Source organism: Meles meles, chromosome 11, assembly GCF_922984935.1.
Source record: "Meles meles chromosome 11, mMelMel3.1 paternal haplotype, whole genome shotgun sequence".
NCBI classification, from domain to species: Eukaryota; Metazoa; Chordata; class Mammalia; order Carnivora; family Mustelidae; genus Meles; species Meles meles.
The window spans coordinates 66,820,749-66,838,099 of NC_060076.1; the positions used below are offsets into that span (position 1 = coordinate 66,820,749).

Sequence of the window (17,351 nt, forward strand, 5' to 3'; positions counted from 1 at the left end):
AAAGTGCTCCTCTTCCTTGCATGGATGCCCACCAGCTCCTTGTCATCCAGGATGAGAGGGGAGGTGGCATGGGAATTGCAGCCCAAAGCCCCAGTGGCATAAGAGAGGACATCTGTAGCGTGGCCCTCTGATGTGCCAGGTGATACAGGAGAGGGCCCCCCCCTGGCCAGGTGTGGGGAAGGTGGGGGTGGGGGAAGGGGCCCTGCAAGACTTCCCAGAAGAGTCGAAGCTCAGGCTGAGAATGTGAGATGAGAAAGAGGGTCAGAAGGGCCTCGCTCCTGCCCTTTGTCCTGTACTTTGCCTGCTTTGTGAGAGTCCGTCCAACTCTTCAGCTTTGTCTGGCCTTGCCCCAGAGTTAATCCAAGACAAAGGTCTACAGGAGTTACACTGAGGGAGAAGAAAAAAGAGAAATCAGAAGAAATTGCACTGTGACTCGCCTATTCATTTCCTGCCCCTGCACCCCCATGCTCTGGGCTTCATGCCAGCTCCTGCAGAGAAATGGCCCAGAAGCAATGGTGAAGGGAAAGCCTGAAGGGGTTTGGGGCTAATAGGGAGCCTTTGTGCCCTGAGCTTTTCTTTTTCTTAGTAAAGGCAGTAAACATCTTGGGCAGAACCTGGAAAGCACTCTGCTATCTGGTGCCACAGGTGAAGAGGGAGGGAGGCCTTGGAAAGCTGGGCTGAAAGAACAAAGAGAAGTCTCCTTAGGCCGAAAGAGGCCCAGTGTTCACAGGGAGTGCCCTGGGGCGACAACCCTGCTGTCCCAGAGCCTCTGGTGGATCAGAATTAGGTGTGCCCTCATGGTACCTCCTAGGAGAGGGGTTAGAACCCCTGATTCACTGACCTGACTCAGGAGGAGCCTCCAAATACATTCTCCTTTGGAAACACAGCTACACACAATATTAGGGGCCCACAGAGTATCATGGTAGAGATGAGCTGTGGCTCTACCAGGCCATAATAGCCATTTTTGAAATTATTACTAAAGGAACATATTTTTTAACTTTCAAGGAACAGATTCACAAATACAGTCACTGAATATTTACTAGATGTCAAGCGTTGTCCTAATCGCTGAACATGTATTATTGCATTCGATCCTTCTGAGAACACAGTGAGGGAGGTAGGCCCACTTGACACGTGAGTGCAGTGAGGTTTAGAGGCTAAGTAACTTTCCCAATGCCACCGAATTAGTGGGTGGTGGCTCTGGGACTCAAACCCAGGTCTGATTACATACTTGAAATCCTTACAATGTACATTCAAACACAACTATTTCTTAAATTCGGGACTATATACTTAAAGGCCTTTTCCCGTCTTATTCTTTATCACTAATCTTCCCTCACTAACCCTTGTTCCATCACTACTGCTTGTTTTTCCTTTTGGAAAGCATTGCTTACTTTGGGCATTGCTCTAATTTCCTGAATTGGAAGCAGATTCACATTATTTTGCAAAGGGACACTTGGTAAATATTCATTGATTACTGTAAATGTTAACTGCTGTACGGCCATGATGAAAAGAAGATTCACAAACTGGACTCGTTACTGCATTTTGATCTCAATCTTATTTTCTTAGTAACCCATTTCTGTTTAAAATTTGTTTATTCTTTCTGAAAGGAAGAAGATCTCTCTCCCCGAGTCAGCTGTAGTCTGCCTCTGGCTTCGGCACCTTCCCAGCCTTGAAAAAGCAACACTGCATCTTTTTGAAAAGCTAATCTCCAGTGCAAGAAATTTCCTGAGAAGGATCGAATGCTTTTTGAAAGATTCATTACTGGTACGTGCTGGGCTTTGATGAAGAGAAAAATACTTAAAGAGGACCCTGGGTATCATCTCTTTTTGTCAAAGCAAGGGGAAATGTAAACAAGAGAGCAGTTGGCACCTTTTAAACTGCCTTTTGTCATAGAAATACCCAGCACAGGGGGCTTTTCTGCATAGTTGGATCATGTCTTGAAAATGGGGAGCGGTATGAGATGTACTGGATCAGCGCACCACAGAGTAGAGTGCACATGCACAAGAATTGATATTAAGGCACATTGCTTTAAAACAGTATTTCTTATTTCCACATGAAAGTATGTTTTAAAAAATGAACACCTTGGGGTGCCTGGGTGGCTCAGTGGGTTAAAGCCTCTGCCTTCGGCTCAGGTCATGATCTCAGGGTCCTGGGATCGACCCCCACATCGGGCTCTCTGCTCAAGCTGGGAGCCTGCTTCCCCCTCTCTCTCTGCCTGCCTCTCTGCCTACTTGTGATCTCTGTCTGTCAAATAAATAAATTTAAAAATTCTTTAAAAAAAAAATGAAGACCTTACAAATGAGAGGAGGTATAAAACAAAATCCTGGAAGAAAAGTTAAAACAACTAAGAATTCTGTAAGTTTTCTTTTGCTATAAGCCTTCTAGCCTTGAACCCTCCCTCCATGTGGTGGCTCACCTGCCCTCCCTTGCACTTGGGACTTCTCAGGCCTCGGAATTTGGGGGCTCAGTGGGCCAAATGGACTGGCTTCATTTCCTAAACCAGGGTCAGATGGCAGGACTCACAGGCAGTCCTCAGAATCTCACCGTGGGGGTGTTTTCCCTTTGTGGGAGGCAACTCTATGGAATTTATGTGCATTTTTGTGAGAGCAGGAATAAAGACCAATGCACCCTGAAAAAATAAGTCAAAACTACAGGAGGTGCCGCGCTCCCTGGGCATCTGTTTTACGAGGACCTCGGTGGTTTCTAACATGTTTTCTCATTAGCTTTCGTAATCTGGGAACATAGGGCACAGAGATTTTCTTCCTATTGTACAGGTGGAGAAAATTAGTTCAGAGATGGTGAACAGTCAGATCTTCAGTTGGGGGCTAGGAAAACTGGGCAAGAGAAAGTGTTTACCTCCAGACTTGAGCTGAGACTTGAAAATGGGGGAGCTCTGAGGTTGGCTGAGTTCAAACTGATGAGGGAGCAGGAGGCTGGCTGAGGACAAAGCGAAGGCTGGCACCTTGCACCCCCTCTCCACCCGCTCCCCTCGGTAATATGTGTAGCATTCCTCAGGCACCCCTGACCACCATAAATGAGAAACAAATAGTTAACTTGCCTGGAAGACAGGAATCTCCCAACTATCTTGATGTTAATGGCTTGCCAAAAGACCACATGGATCAAGCCTGAAGACCTCCGGGATACTCCCGGCACCTTGTAGGCCCTCTTTAGCATATGAAAACTCCATTGAAACCTCCCTTCCCGGCACCTTCCCCCAATGGCAGGGTACATAACCTGCCATCCCTCACAACCCGGGGCAGCAGCTCTTTCTGCCCAAGGGTCCTGTCCCCGTGCTTTAATAAACCACCATTTTGCACCAAAGATGTCTCAAGAATTGATCAAGAATCAATTTCTTGGTCATCGGCTCCGGACCTCAGCCCACCGAACCTCACCTAGGTTCTAGAACTTCATCAAAACAACGCCCACCTCCCAGACACCTTCTGTATTTTTAAATTTAGTCCGAACGTCCTGTTTTGTTTTCTTTTGAATTGGAGGCTGTGTTAGGGAATCCTAGTTGAATCAGTTGCCTTCTTCCTCCATCCCATTGTTCCTTTAGGTCCCCACAGATCTCCTGTGCGACTGCCAGGCCTTCTCCCTTACTCTGCAGGCTCTTTGTCTACCTTCATGTTCTGGGGCCTCCCAGGTGGCTCTGGATGGTGCTGCCATCGCCCATAGCCATATGGCTGCAAGCTGAGTGGCACAAACTGAGTCCAGCTGATGTGGACGTTTACAGTGTTTGACAGGAAAAGGAGGACAAAAAGAAGATAGATATAAAAGACTGAGAGAACACGAGAGGTTTTTTTTGTTTTGGGGAAAATTACTGCTTGACCTCACCATTCAAAAGGGTTGCATGTAAGGTTGAGAAATAAGAAGGCACCTTACATAAAAATAGTTGAGTAAAATTTAGAATGAACAAAGGCTTTTTAGAAGTCCCTGGCAGCCCATTCCAAACATTACCTTTATTATCAGGTAAATCTGTATTTCTAACTTAAATGTACTTGGTATAATTTAATTTTCCCTAGTTCTTTTTCAGGGACAAAATGCAGTAACTGAGTTATTTCCTTGCTTTCAGAGTCCTTATTTCTTTAGGTCTTGTCCCTATGGAGAAATTCCACTTCCTTTGGCTTTTCTGAGTTGGTTTGATTCTGCAGGCTTTCTTTGGTCCTGTGGTTCTTCTCTGAACCTCCCCCATGTCCTTTTTAAACCTGTGGCCCACCGGCTTGAAAGCGCTTCTGAAAGCACAGGATCATCCGGCATATGAGAGCCAGCAGGCAGGCCCCCGCACTGAACACTGCACTGCATAGCCTTCAGTCTCCAGCTTTCATAGTTTAATGTCCTCCAGGCGGACAGCTTCGAAGTTCGTTGATCTACAGAAGTATTTATCAGGCTCATGTGTATAGGGATTCGGAGCTTCCATTATGGTTAAAGGAGGATTCCAGAGGGTGTTATTTGGTTTAATTCGTTGTGGCATTGGCAGGATGTGACCTCTGTATGCCTTGTGGTTCAAGGAGGTAATTACAGTACAGAGCTGCAAGCCCCTGATTGGCGTGGGCTGCTCTCCTCAGGCATCCTGGGTCTACAGTGCCAGAAAACCAGGCAGGCTGGAATATGCCTGTGACGTGACTGAGTGATTACACGGGTAACCTGAAGAACCTGCTTCCTAATTGCATCATCTGATTCGTTTATCGCAGTACAGTATCTTGGTGCAGCGACAAGGCCTTGCAGAAGTATCAGAGAGATCTGGAAGACTCAGATAGCTGGGGCCTGCTGTGTTTTCCTCCAGAAGAAACTTGATACCTATTACATTAGAGTTGGATTCTGAGAGTAATTAAAGTGTGATGGTCTATGTAACTTGTATTTTATATGGAGCACTGTTAATTATGTTTCCATCTCTTGGGACTATCCAGAAATAGCCCTGGAAATTCTATAGTTACAAGATGTTGCAAAAACAAAAGATAAAAGTGTGGTACAGGTTGTACAAAGGGAAATGATCTCCCCAAATGTGCTTTGGCCTCTCAGGGACTTGCAAGCCTGGTATTTTCTTTTCTTCTTCTTCTTTTTTTATTTTAACTTTTTATTTTAATTCCCGGTAGTTGACATACAGTATTGTATTAGTTTCAGATGCATACCGTAGTGATACTACACGTCCATGCATCAGCCAGTGCACATCATGATAAGTCTAGTCTTAATCCCCATCACCTATTTCACCCCTTCCCACACCCACCGCCCCTCTGATAACCATCAGTCTGTTCTCTATAGTTAAGAGTCTGTTTTTCTCTTTTTCCCTTTGCTCCTTTGTTGTTTCTTTTTGGGGGGTATTGAATTTTGTAAGTTCTTTATTTATTTTGGATACCAACCCTTTATTGGATATGGCATTTGCATATACCCTCTTCCATTCTATAGGTTGCCTTTTCATTTTGTTCACTGTTTCCTTTGCGATACAGAAGCTTTCTATTTTGATATAGTCCCAATAGTTTATTTTTGCTTTTATTTTCCTTGTCTCAAGAGACATAGCTAGAAAGAAGTTTCATATCTAGAAAGAAGTTGCTACAGCTGATGTCCAAAAAGTTACTGCCTGTGTTCTCTTCTAAAATTTTTATGGTTTCAGGTCTCATATTTAGGTCTTTAATTTTTTGAAATTATTTTTGTGTACAGTGTAAGAAAGTGGTCCAGTTTCATTCTTTTGCATGTTGCTGTCCTGTTTTCCCAACACTGTTTGTTGAAGAAACTGTTTTTTTCCCACTGGATATTCTTTCCTGCCTTGTTGAAGATTAATTGACCATATAATTGTGGACTTATTTCTGGATTTTCTGGATTTTCAGTTCTGTTCCACATTCCTTTTGTGCCAGTACCATACTGTTTTGGTTAATACGGCTTGTAATATAACTTGAAGTGTAGAAGTGTGATGCCTCCCGCGTCGCTTTGCTTTTTCAAGACTGCTTTGGCTATTCAGGGTCTTCTTCTATACAAATTTCAGAATTGTTTGTTCTAGCTCTGTGAAAATTGCTGGTGGTATTTTGATACAGATTGCATTAAATGTGTAGATTGTAAGGCCTGAAGACTAAGTTATAAGGCACCCATCTAATATTACCTTAATTCTAAATGCATATATATCTTTTTGACTTCTAAAATAAAAACAAGGGACGTCTGGGTGGCTCAGTCAGTTAAGTGTCTGCCTTCGGCTCAGGTGGTGCTCCTTGCTCAGTGGAGAGCCTGCTTTTCTCTCTGCCTGCTGTTCCCCCTGCTTGTATGGGCATGTTCCCTCCCTCCCTCCCTCTCTCATTCTCTGACAAATAAAATCTTAAAAAAATTAAATAAAAACAAGTTTTCAAAACCTGCTTACTTTTGAGACTTACCCATTGGGTTCCATGGGCTGAACTGCCCCAAGTTCATGGCTACCTGCCACATCTGGTGGCTTCTAAATAAATTGCAGTATTAGTCTCAGTTTGTCATTTACTCTGCAGACCGAAACTTTTCAAAGCAGGTAGTTTTGTATTTTCCTTGACAGAACACACGCTGTAAGACCGTAATCCGTAGCTTCAGACCTACCTTAAAAACTGATGTCACCAAAGCAGTGAAAGCCGCTTGCTAATTATGCAGATTTTTTGACACTGTTTGGTTTCCCAAGACTGAGCAGAATCAGAAGAATGGTATTTTTTCCAGTTACAATTCTGTCTGTGGAGCCCAGAAAGCTATTGTTTCTATTCCACATTTGAATGAGAAGCCCTGGCTGGGTGGCACAGTGGCGCTGTGCTTGGCTGCCCTGCTGCATGCCAGGGCCGGGATGTACCCCAGTTCCCATGCCCTTTCATTCACTTATTCGTTGGCTGACCCCGCATGCCGCCTGCCCCTCCAGCTGGATCCAGAGAAGCTGCTCCCTCGCCTTCACAGAAAGATTTGCCCGGGAAAGAGCAGGGAGGAGAGGGGAAAGGGAGATGGGGTTCATTTTGTTTTGTTTATTCAGATTTTGAATCGGAAAATATTCCTCATATTCCGTCCTACCTGAAAGTCTTTGTAGCTCAATTAAAGTAATTCCTTTATCTTGTCAAGTACGCCTCAGTAAAGCTTGGGGGGTGGGGAGTGGGGAGGAATGGTTCTAATCTAGTAAGAGTTTAAGAGTAAAAAGCATGCAGATACCTCAGTGTCCTCTCTGATGTGAGATGGGATGTGTTCTTGTCTTCATTCTCCAAAGAGCAATTGTAGCCACTTCAAAAAGAAAAACTTCCTTTGCACAACATTCCCAGCACAGTTCCCCTTTAATAAAAGAGTATACTGAAGAATTAACTCCACATCCCAGATGATGTCAGTTTTCTGTGCTTGAATAACTTCTTACTAATGTTTTAGCGTTTTCTTTTTCTGCTTTTTCATTAGCGGTCTTTTAAGCTCTTCTTTCTTTCTTTCTTTCTTTCTAGCTCTTTAATGTGGTGCATGTAATTTAGCAGTGGTCAGATAGAAAAGTGTGGTGGTGCCTTATGCTTGTAGCAAAAAGGTAAAGAATCTACATCTGAAGGGCGCCTGGGTGACTCCGTGGGTTAAAGCCTCTGTCTTCGGCTCAAATCATGATCTCAGGGTACTGGGATCGAGTCCCGCATCTTGCTCTCTACTTGACGGGGAGCCTGCTTCTCCCTCTCTCTCTGCCTGCCTCTCTGCCTACTTGTGATCTCTATCTGTGAAATAAATAAATAAAATCTTTGGGGAAAAAAAAAAAGAATCTGCATCTGAGACAGTAGCTACACTTCCCAGCATTGACCTCTAGGCGGCACCAGACACACACACCCCCTCCCCCGCTCTAAGCTTCATCTCTAAAGAAGGAGGCCCAGATTGCAAGTGCTGAGGATTCTTACTGTTGGGGATGCAGGACTTTGTAACTGACCAGACAAATGAAGGGAGAGGAAAAAAAAAAACAACAACAACAACAAAAAACAAAGACAGTGCAGTGTTCGGGGTTTCAGTGCCACTTAGTGACTGAGCCAAGAAGCATCAGGAAGCTAACGGGCTATCTTCCTGCTCAAACTGCACAGGCTTACTAGATAGAAGCCACTGGGCAAGGGTAGAAGGAACTTTAGGTTTGGGGGATCTTAGTTCTGCATCCAGAGCTGACACTGGAGAGCACGGGTAAATTTAAAAGAAGTATATTTTGTGCTTAAGTTGTTGTTTTTCTGTTAAACCCAGAAATGATACATTTATCACTAATTAAACAATAATTGCATTATGGAGTACTGAAAAAAAATTGCTTGTAGTGTAAACAACATCTGGTAAAGATTAAAAAGAAAGAATAATTTTTCCAAGCTCAAATTTGTTGAAAGAAACTTGAGTGTTTTGAAACAAACTGAGTCCTGAAACGTAAAAGGGATATTTATAGTCTTATGTTTCACGTTCTGAAAGCAGAAAAGAAGAAAATGGTATAATAAAACATATATACTAATAAAGATGCTTTACCTTACACAATAGATATAAATATTTCATATAAGTCGATATCTTAAAAATCCAAATTGTTTTTTGAATTCCATAAAGGAGTTTACTATTAGAATGAATCACTTGGAGAATCCCTTTTTTAAAAGAGGAAAGTTATTTTCTGATAAATATAGTTACCCTTTAATTATATATGTGTATCACGTAATCACACCCCATAGGGGCTCCCACCCATCAGGGGTTCAGAGGAGTGGGCGGGGACTGCTGGTTCCGGCGTGCACTGGAGGGCAAGCTTCTCATCAGCCATTTCTTCTTAAAGAGAATGACCATTTCTGGGGCACCTGGGTGGCTCAGTGGATTAAAGCCTCTGCCTTCGGCTCAGGTCATGATCCTAGGATCCTGGGATCGAGCCCCGCATCCGGCTCTCTGCTCAGCATGGAGCCTGCTTCTTCCTCTCTCTCTGCCTGCCTCTCTGCCTACTTGTGATCTCTGTCTGTCAAAAAATAAATAAAATATTTAAAAAAAAGAGAATGACCATTTCTGAGTAAAATATTTAACTATCTTAAAATCTGTTCCTGGCTTCCTGAATTTCATCTTATCTCTTACCTCCAATTTCCCTCTTTGTTTTTTAGATAAAAATATCTAAGGATGATATGAAGGATGATAAATGGAAAAGGCTTGAGAACTTTTCTGTTTCCTCACTGCCCTTTCTTCTGTGAGGCATTCACTTTTGTCTGTGAATTACCTTGAATTATAGTACAATTTCCCTTTCTGGTTTGTATTCTCTCTCTTCTTTCCCTCCTCCCCATACTCAATCAAGCACACACAAGGAATCAGAAAATCATAGGAAAGAGGAAAGATTTCTTCCATGAGAATTCTGTTCTTCCATGTTCTCAGGCCTCTTTGAAGTGACAAGTGGCTTGTAATAATCCTTGATGAATTGGGAATTGGGATGAAATTGTGATGAAAATAACAGATTAGGCATCAAGGGCAGAGCGTATGCATGGATGATATTTGTAGAGTTGGCCTCTCTCTCACCTTTCCCCCCCAGCACAGGCCGACAGCAGAGCACACGGCCACAGCGCACTTTTTTGTGTTGACTTTGTCTTCCCTTGTTTTGTTGAGGGCTGGGAATGGGCTGTCCTAGGCAGAGAGGAGATAAACCGTGCATTTCTGGGTAGCTTTGGGAGATGGGAAGAAGATGCGCACCCAACAGAACAATCTGGTCCATAAGAAAAGGAAGCCAGAGTCCAGAGCTCTCCATCATCATCTTCTGTTCACCCTCTGACATTCAGTGAAAGGATTGGGGGTGGTGTGAGGGGAGGGGAGTAGGGCAAAACGTGTGTTATTGATGGCCTCTTGGTGACATAGTTTCCCTAGACTTGAAATAATCTGTACATGGAAATCATTAGGCCAGATGGAGAAGAGCAGAGATTGAGAAGGAACAGATTTTGGTACGATGGCGAAAAACAGACAAACAGATGGAACCCAAGAAAGTTTTTCTTTCCCTCATTTTTACAAGAAAGATAATCACCCAGATTGTAGGGCTTTAGAGCTAGGGTTCGAAGCTCTGGGTTGCAGAGTGTCCTGTGGTGGGTTACTGTAGGGTACCATTCTACAAATATGACAGGACACAGAGGGGTTAAATGTTTGGCTCCTCCCTCAGAAGGATGCTGTAAAGATGGAGGGGGGAATTTATGGCTTCCAAAGAAGCATAAAGTAAGACTTTAATTCTATTTGGAGGATTCCCTTGATAAGAAAAGCAGCTTAAGTTTGCTTTTGTGATTTGATGTCACTGGGACACATGCCTGGCCTGTGAGCACTCCAGCCTCATGAGGGGACTCACTGACCCTGAATTTATGTGCTCGGGAAGCGTAAAGAGTCTCACTTTAAAAACCGTCAGTAAAGGCTGTGGATGAGAAAGAGTTGTTCACAGCTCTGGGGCAGCAAGGAAGACTGGTTTTTAAATCAGAATCTCCGCCACTGCTGTTTCAGCAAGGTTTTCCTGCCTCCTGGCATTTTATCTGTTGTAAAAGCTAAAATGAGTTGTAGAAGCAGGCTGAGAGCAAACAAAAGTCTGAAATATTTAGACAGAAGGAAATCTAAGCAGAGAGTCCATTGGCATGGAGAGAGCAGGCGGTCCCACACATTCTGGAGACATTTAAAACATTGGATTGAGCAATTTTGATAGAAAACACTGCATAAAAGTATGTCCATGGGGCACCTGGGTGGCTCAGTGGGTTAAGCCTCTGCCTTCTGCTCAGGTCATGATCCCAGGGTCCTGGGATCGAGCCCCACATCAGGCTCTCTGCCTACTTGTGATTTCTATCAAATAAATTAAATCTTTTAAAAAAAAAAAGTATATCCAAACTCTAGTCCTCTCTTAACAAACTGAGTTAGAACATTCTTGCTTCTCCCCCTGCTCTACCCATTGGGTTATCTTTTCATTGGCCATTTAGAAATTCCTGTAATTAGTATTTTTTTTAAAGATTTTATTTCTTTATTTGAGAGAGAGAGCACAAGTGGGGCAAAGGGCAGAGGGAGAAGCAGACACCCCGCTGAGGAAGCCTGATGCAGGGCTTGATCCCAGCACTCCAGGACTCCGGGATCATAACCTGAGTTGAAGGCAGATGCTTAACTGACTGGAGCCAACCAGACACCCCCCTGTAATTAGTACTGAATGATTTTCTCCTAGCATCAAATTTACCTAGTGGCTCTGGATTAGTTAGACCATTTGGATCAAAAAGAATGGTACTATTTTACTATTTCCAATTTTGGTTTTCTATCAGTACATTTTCAGGCTCCGTGTGTCTGTCTGCTTGTGGGCACGTGACAGTGTTGTTTGGTCTTAAACACTTTTTCAGGCATATTGTCCATCTATGAACGTTTGAAAAATTTTTGGAAAATCTGATGAATCGCTGTAAGACATATAGTTTGCTTTTCCCTTCTTGTTTGATTTTTCCATCATAAATATGTAGAAACATTTACGATATTTTCTGGGCATTTATCCAGTGACCTCTTAATAACTGTTATTATTTACAGTGGGTCCAAGACACAGGGAGATTAACTGACCTGTCTGAGATCAAAGCCAAGAAATAATTTGCCTCCCTCCTGTTGAACCATGGTCTTGCCAAATTATTTCCTGAGTACATAATGAATTTACCTATGAAATTTTTTAGTTGGCTTCTTTTAGTTAAAAAATGCACTTCAGTGAAGGATTAGAGAATATGAGTTACTCTGCTTAAAGAGTAGTAATTTGTAACTTGTAAAGAACAAATCTCTCTCTTCCAGTAATTAAAAGGAAATCTTCCCATCCTTTGAAAAAGTGGCAGTGTTCTTGCCAGGAGCCCCCTGCGACAGCCTGTAGTGGCAGGATGTGAACACTAGATGGCATACGTTCAATGTTACAATTCAAAAGTGCGTCCTGGAGCATGGAAAAGAAAATCAATGGAGATAGGTTCCATTCTTTTTTCAGCATGACCCAGAAAACTTAGGAGGCAAAGCATATCTTTTCTTCTTTTTTGTTGAGGGGGCTGTGAAGCTGGTCATATCAAGTGCAGTAGGACTCAAAGAAATGTCCCTTGTAGATCTTAATCTACTCACATTTGGATGCTACTCTAAAATCTCTATTTCAGAACACAAATGGCATATTCTTTTTTTTTTTTTTTAAGGTTTTGTTTATTTATTTGTCAGAGAGAGAGTACAAGCACGGGAAGCTGCAGTCAGAGGGAGAAGCAGGCTTCCCGCTGAGCAGGGAGCCTGATGCTGAACTCAATCCCAGGATCCTGGGATCATGACCTGAGCCAAAGACAGACATTTAACCAACTGAGCCTCCCAGGTGCCACAGCCCCTCTCCCGCCCCACCCCCCAATGGCATTTTCATCTGCCTTAATCTTATGTTTTGAGTTCTAGCTGAAAATATAGAGAACCTGGGTCAGGCCCACTGAAGCCCACCTAGGCCACATGGAGGTCAGCTTCTACACATTGAAATCATCAAAATCATCACAAAAATCTTCACAGAATAAATTACTTTTCTTGTTCAAGGTGATGGTATCTATATTTTATTTTCATGGGCCCTTTTTTCATCCTAAATAATTTAAGCTGCTAAATTCATAGTGTACTGAGATGTGATATTATTTAGTCCAGATGGTAGTAGTCACTGTTATCCTTAATAATATTTCTAAATTATTATGTACGCATGGCCTAATAAGGAGGAACAAAAGGATAGCAGACCCAGACCTGACCTTGGGACACTTCTGAGCCATGGCGGAGTAGCCAGACACATGGGCAGGTGTAAACTAGCTACACAGGCAGGCTCTGCCTTTACTACAGCATCCTGGTGAAAGGTATTTTTAAATTTCCCATGATACTTATTGATTCTTTCTCTGGATCATATTGGCCCATTGGAGAAAATGTGGAACATACAGGAGTATAAAGAGGAAATAAAGCTTGCCCATAATCTCTTTGCTTCTAGAGAACCTGTTTGTGTTTGTAATGCAAATCTTTTTCCATGTACTCAGGATTGTTTGTTTTTGTTTTTGTTTTATCTAACCCAAGGGATATGCCCATTTTCTAGACACCAGCAGTTCTGGACAACTCATCTCTGATAATAACCGGTCATATGTTATCAAGTGAAATGCTTCTGATATTTTACTTTCTTTTGGTCTCTTCCTTTACAGCCTGAAGCAGCCTGCCACCCTGCCATATTCAGAGTTGTCGATGAAACGTTCAGGTAAATGGTGTGCTGTTTTTACTAATAACTGATCCAGAAAAGTTCCGTTTCCAAATATGAATAAAAATTTTTGTGATAGTCTCTGGCTCTACCATGGAGAAGTTAGTTTCTGATTCTGTCTCACCACTCTGAGCTATTTGGTAAAACTGAAATGTCAGTGTATATGTGTATAAAAGCCAATGCCTAAGAATTAAAATAACTTTTTTAAAGCTATTTAAAAATTTAATAATAATAATAGGCAAATTGAATTAGGTATTAAATCATTAAATGTTTGTGTTGGATTTTTCTCAGCTCAAAATAAAGCATAGCAGTGTACTTCCTTCACCACATGAGGGCTAACCAATCTTTTTAAAGGATTTTAAAGCTAAGGAGAAACCTAGAAAAATAAATAATGCTGTTCTTAAGAGAGCTGAAAGGCAAAAGCAGTTATGTATGTTATTCTGCAACACATTAATTTTGCAAATATGAGTACTTCTTAGGAAGCTCATTGGATTTCCAGATGATGAGAGATGGGAGATCACTGGATTGCAGGTAGGGTTATGGTTGGCAGTTAGTGGGAGCTTGTTACCCAGGGAGGGTTTCCGTCCCCTTTCCCAGGCGCTGATGCAGCCTGAGGGGAGAGGGGGGCCTTACCCTCCCCCAGCCATCCCCCTCCCCTCAGCAGCAGAGCCTCCCGGGCAGACAGCAACACTGGGGAGAGGAATTTTTACAACAGCAAATAACCCAGCCCTTGAGTTGGTGCTGAAGCATACCAACTTCAGGGTAAAAAGTGAGCACGGGAGTAAGAATGATCATTTTAGCTTAAAACGAGCAAAGTTTGAAGTGATACCTTTTGTTTCAGCATAAAGTTAGTTGTAAGAAAATGCAGAGAACCCAATCCAGGTACAATGCGGATTCTCCCACAGATTCTTCCACCGCTTTGCTGGGTGGATTTGACCAAGGCATTTTACCCCTTGGGCAGCTCTTTCTCCACTTGAAAAAGCAAAAGGTCTGTTGATTTTGCATGCCTGGGCATACAGCGTGTGAGTATTTCTAAAGAGCACTCAGGCCTGTATGGAAGGGATATTCAGTGCTTAATAATTTAAAAACCAAGAAAGGAAGCTCCACAGATTGCTATTTTAAGGAAAGAACTTAGAAAAAGAATGACCAATTTCTCCTACTTTCACACAAGGACTGAAATCTGATGAGCTAAGATACTGCTGAAGCTTATGGCACAAAAATGTTTCCACTCTCCCTTTTACAATTCAGCCTCACGTGTTTGCCAGATTAATCATTAAATATGTTGTCATCTGTCGTTGCATTGCTCAGGTATGCACTCCTGGAAACCAACGGAGCCCCAGAAGTAATAGCCGCTATTCAAGTGTTTACAGGGTGCTTTGTGGAAGCTCTGGAAAAAAAAAACAAGCAGGTTTGTTATATTGCATATATTATTCATTCCCCCAAGGACAGAAAAGGCTTGTTAAGAGTATCTAGCTAATCACCAGGAAGGAGTACTTTATTTTTAGTAATGTTGATGGACTGTTTTGCTTATGAAGAACGCTTCCAAATGAATGCCCCAGCAAAGGCAAAACCATTTTAATTGAAAATAAATCAGGATAGTTCCTGTCTGCCCTGTGCCTGGTACCCAGAAGCATTTACCTACTGTAGTGTCAGAGAACTGTCATGCCAGCACGTGCCACCTGGAGGAGGCATTTTCAGGCCCCTGGGTTGCCTGCTGTCTGCCAAGCGGGCCTCTGCCCTGTCCAGGCATTCCGGAGTCTATATGGCATGTGCTAAGATGGAAATGCCACATATTACAAACCAGTATTCAACATTCTTAATTATTAGAGTTCCCTTGCCTAGCTAGGAGAGACTCACATGTGAATTGGGTTCCAGGAGAGAAAGGAGCCAGTGAGAGTGGCAAGAAGAGATTTGAATCATTATGGAGAAGCAGCTAGGATAGCAGTGACTAAGAGGTGTAAGACACATCAGCCATCAAGAAGCCAGGCGTGGGGGCCGTAGGAAGACTTGCACTGTGGGGCTCCATCAGAAGAAGCCAGACCACCCCTGCCAAGGGCCGGGGACTGATTAGAGGGACCTTGTGAAACAGGAAGCATTCTACCAGAGCTTTCACTTTCAGGCATGTTAAGTGACCTGTACTGTGTGTGGTGCTTTGCCTGTCCAGGTACCTGGGTCCACTGCAGCTTCCCAGGAGGTGGGCCCCGGTCCCTCACATGCTTTCCGCAACCTGACTGAAGACAGCCGTGCTGTGTGACGCTAGCTCTGCTCACCCTGCACCAAAGAAACTTCTCAGGTTTTAGCAGATGTTTCCACTTTTTAAGGCAATCCTAAATATTTATGATGTATTTTCTCCCATCCTTTTTCCCTAAGGAGGTTAAATAGAATGTAGCAAACCACGTTTCAGTGGTACCCAGCGTGGAATTCAGGAGGGAGGAGAGCTCTGCAGAAAGGTTTTGGTTGGCCCTCACACCCATTTTGAGGCATGATTATAAATATCTTTTTTCCTCTCTTGTACATTCTTTGTATTCCCAGTTAGGAACCAACCTCTAGAAGACTTGTCCCTTTTTTTTTTTTTTTTTTTTTTAATTTTACTTATTTATTTGACAGAGAGAGAGACAGATCACAGGTAGGCAGGGAGGCAGAGAGAGGAGGAAGCAGGATCTCCGAGGAGCAGAGAGCCCGACGTGGGGCTCGATCCCAGGACCCTGGGATCATGACCTGAGCCGAAGGCAGAGGCTTTAACCCACTGAGCCACCCAGGCGCCCCAGACTTGTCCCTTTGACTCCTGAACAACACCTAGGCTGGGGCAGTAGACACTGGTTAAAGCATTAGCTTAAGTGTGCTTCTCTTATCAGCCTTGCTCCTGGCTATTGGCTTAGGGCACTGTGTATTTGGACTGGAGTTGTAATTGCTTTAATTAATTTGTCTATTCTTTTTTTTATTGAGATCTAATTAACAAATACCCGGTTTAGGTGTACAACATGATTCAATATTTGTGTATAATGTGAAATGTTCACAGTAAGTCTAGTTAATTTCTGTCACCACAAAGTTACAAATTTTTTTCCTTATAGTGAGAACTATTAAGATCTACTCTCTTAGCAGATTTCAGATATGCAATACAGTGTTATTAAATGTAGTTGCTATGCTGTATGTTACATCCGTGAGACTTACTTATTTTATAACTGGAAGTGTTTGTACCTTTTGATCCCCTTCACTCCTTTCACCCACCCCCCCAGTCAGCCTCTGGCAGCCACCGATCTGTTCTCTGTATCTCTGAGCTCATGTGCTGTTTGCTTTGTTTTGGTTTTTTTTTTTGATTCCACATATAAGTGAGATCATATGGTATTTATCTGTCTGTGTTTGACTTATTTCACATAGCATAATGCCCTCAGGTTCCATGCATGTTGTTGCAGATGGCAAGATAGCACCTTTTTTAATGGCTCAATAATAGTCCATTTCCTTTATTCATTCATCCGTCAGTGGACACCTAGGTTGCTTTCATGTCATTGATGCAATAAACCGTGCTGCAGTGAACATAGGGGGTGCAGTTAGTTAACTACTTTTTGAGTTAGTTTTTGAGTTTGCATTTTCACTGGGTAAGTACCCAGTAGTGGGATACTGGATCATTTGGTATTTATAGTTTTACTTTTTCAGGGAACCTCCATACTGCTTTTCAGAGTGACTGCACCAATTTACATTCCCACCAACAGTGCACTATGGTTCCTTTTTTTCCACATCCTTGCCAACGCTTGTTATTCTTGTCTTTTTGATACTAGCTATTCTTACAGATGTCAAGTGATGCCTCATTGTGGTTTTGATCTGTATTTTTCTGGAAATGAATGACGTTGAACACCTTTTCATGTACCTGTTGGCCATCTGTAGGTCTTCTCCAGAAAAATGTCTGCTCATATTTTCTTCTTTTTATCAAAATTTTTTTATTGCATTGTATGAATTCTTTATATATTTTGAATATTAACCCCTTTTCAGATATATGATTTGCAAATATTTTCTCCTATTCTGTAAGTTATCTTTTCATTCTGCTGATGGTATCTTTTGCTGTACAGAAGCTTTTTAGTTTGATGTGGTTCACTTACTTAGTTTCACTTTGGTTCTCTTTGCCTTTGGAGTCAGATACAAAAATCATCACCAAGACCATCGTTGAGGATTTTCCCATCTGTGTTTTCTTTTAGGAGTTTTATATTTTCAGGTC

General features: G+C 42.6%; 1 protein-coding gene across 3 annotated transcripts in view; it reads left to right on the plus strand.

Annotated features, from left to right (window-relative positions):
- The window catches only part of FANCC (FA complementation group C), a 283,214-nt gene that overhangs the window by 232,275 nt on the left and 33,588 nt on the right, over positions 1 to 17,351 (plus strand). For all 3 annotated transcript variants that reach the window (XM_046023918.1, XM_046023916.1, XM_046023919.1), the window contains 3 exons: positions 1,605 to 1,761; positions 13,089 to 13,141; positions 14,450 to 14,549. In XM_046023918.1, coding sequence (XP_045879874.1) covers positions 1,605 to 1,761; positions 13,089 to 13,141; positions 14,450 to 14,549 — 310 coding nt within the window. The remainder of the gene's footprint in view (positions 1 to 1,604; positions 1,762 to 13,088; positions 13,142 to 14,449; positions 14,550 to 17,351) is intronic.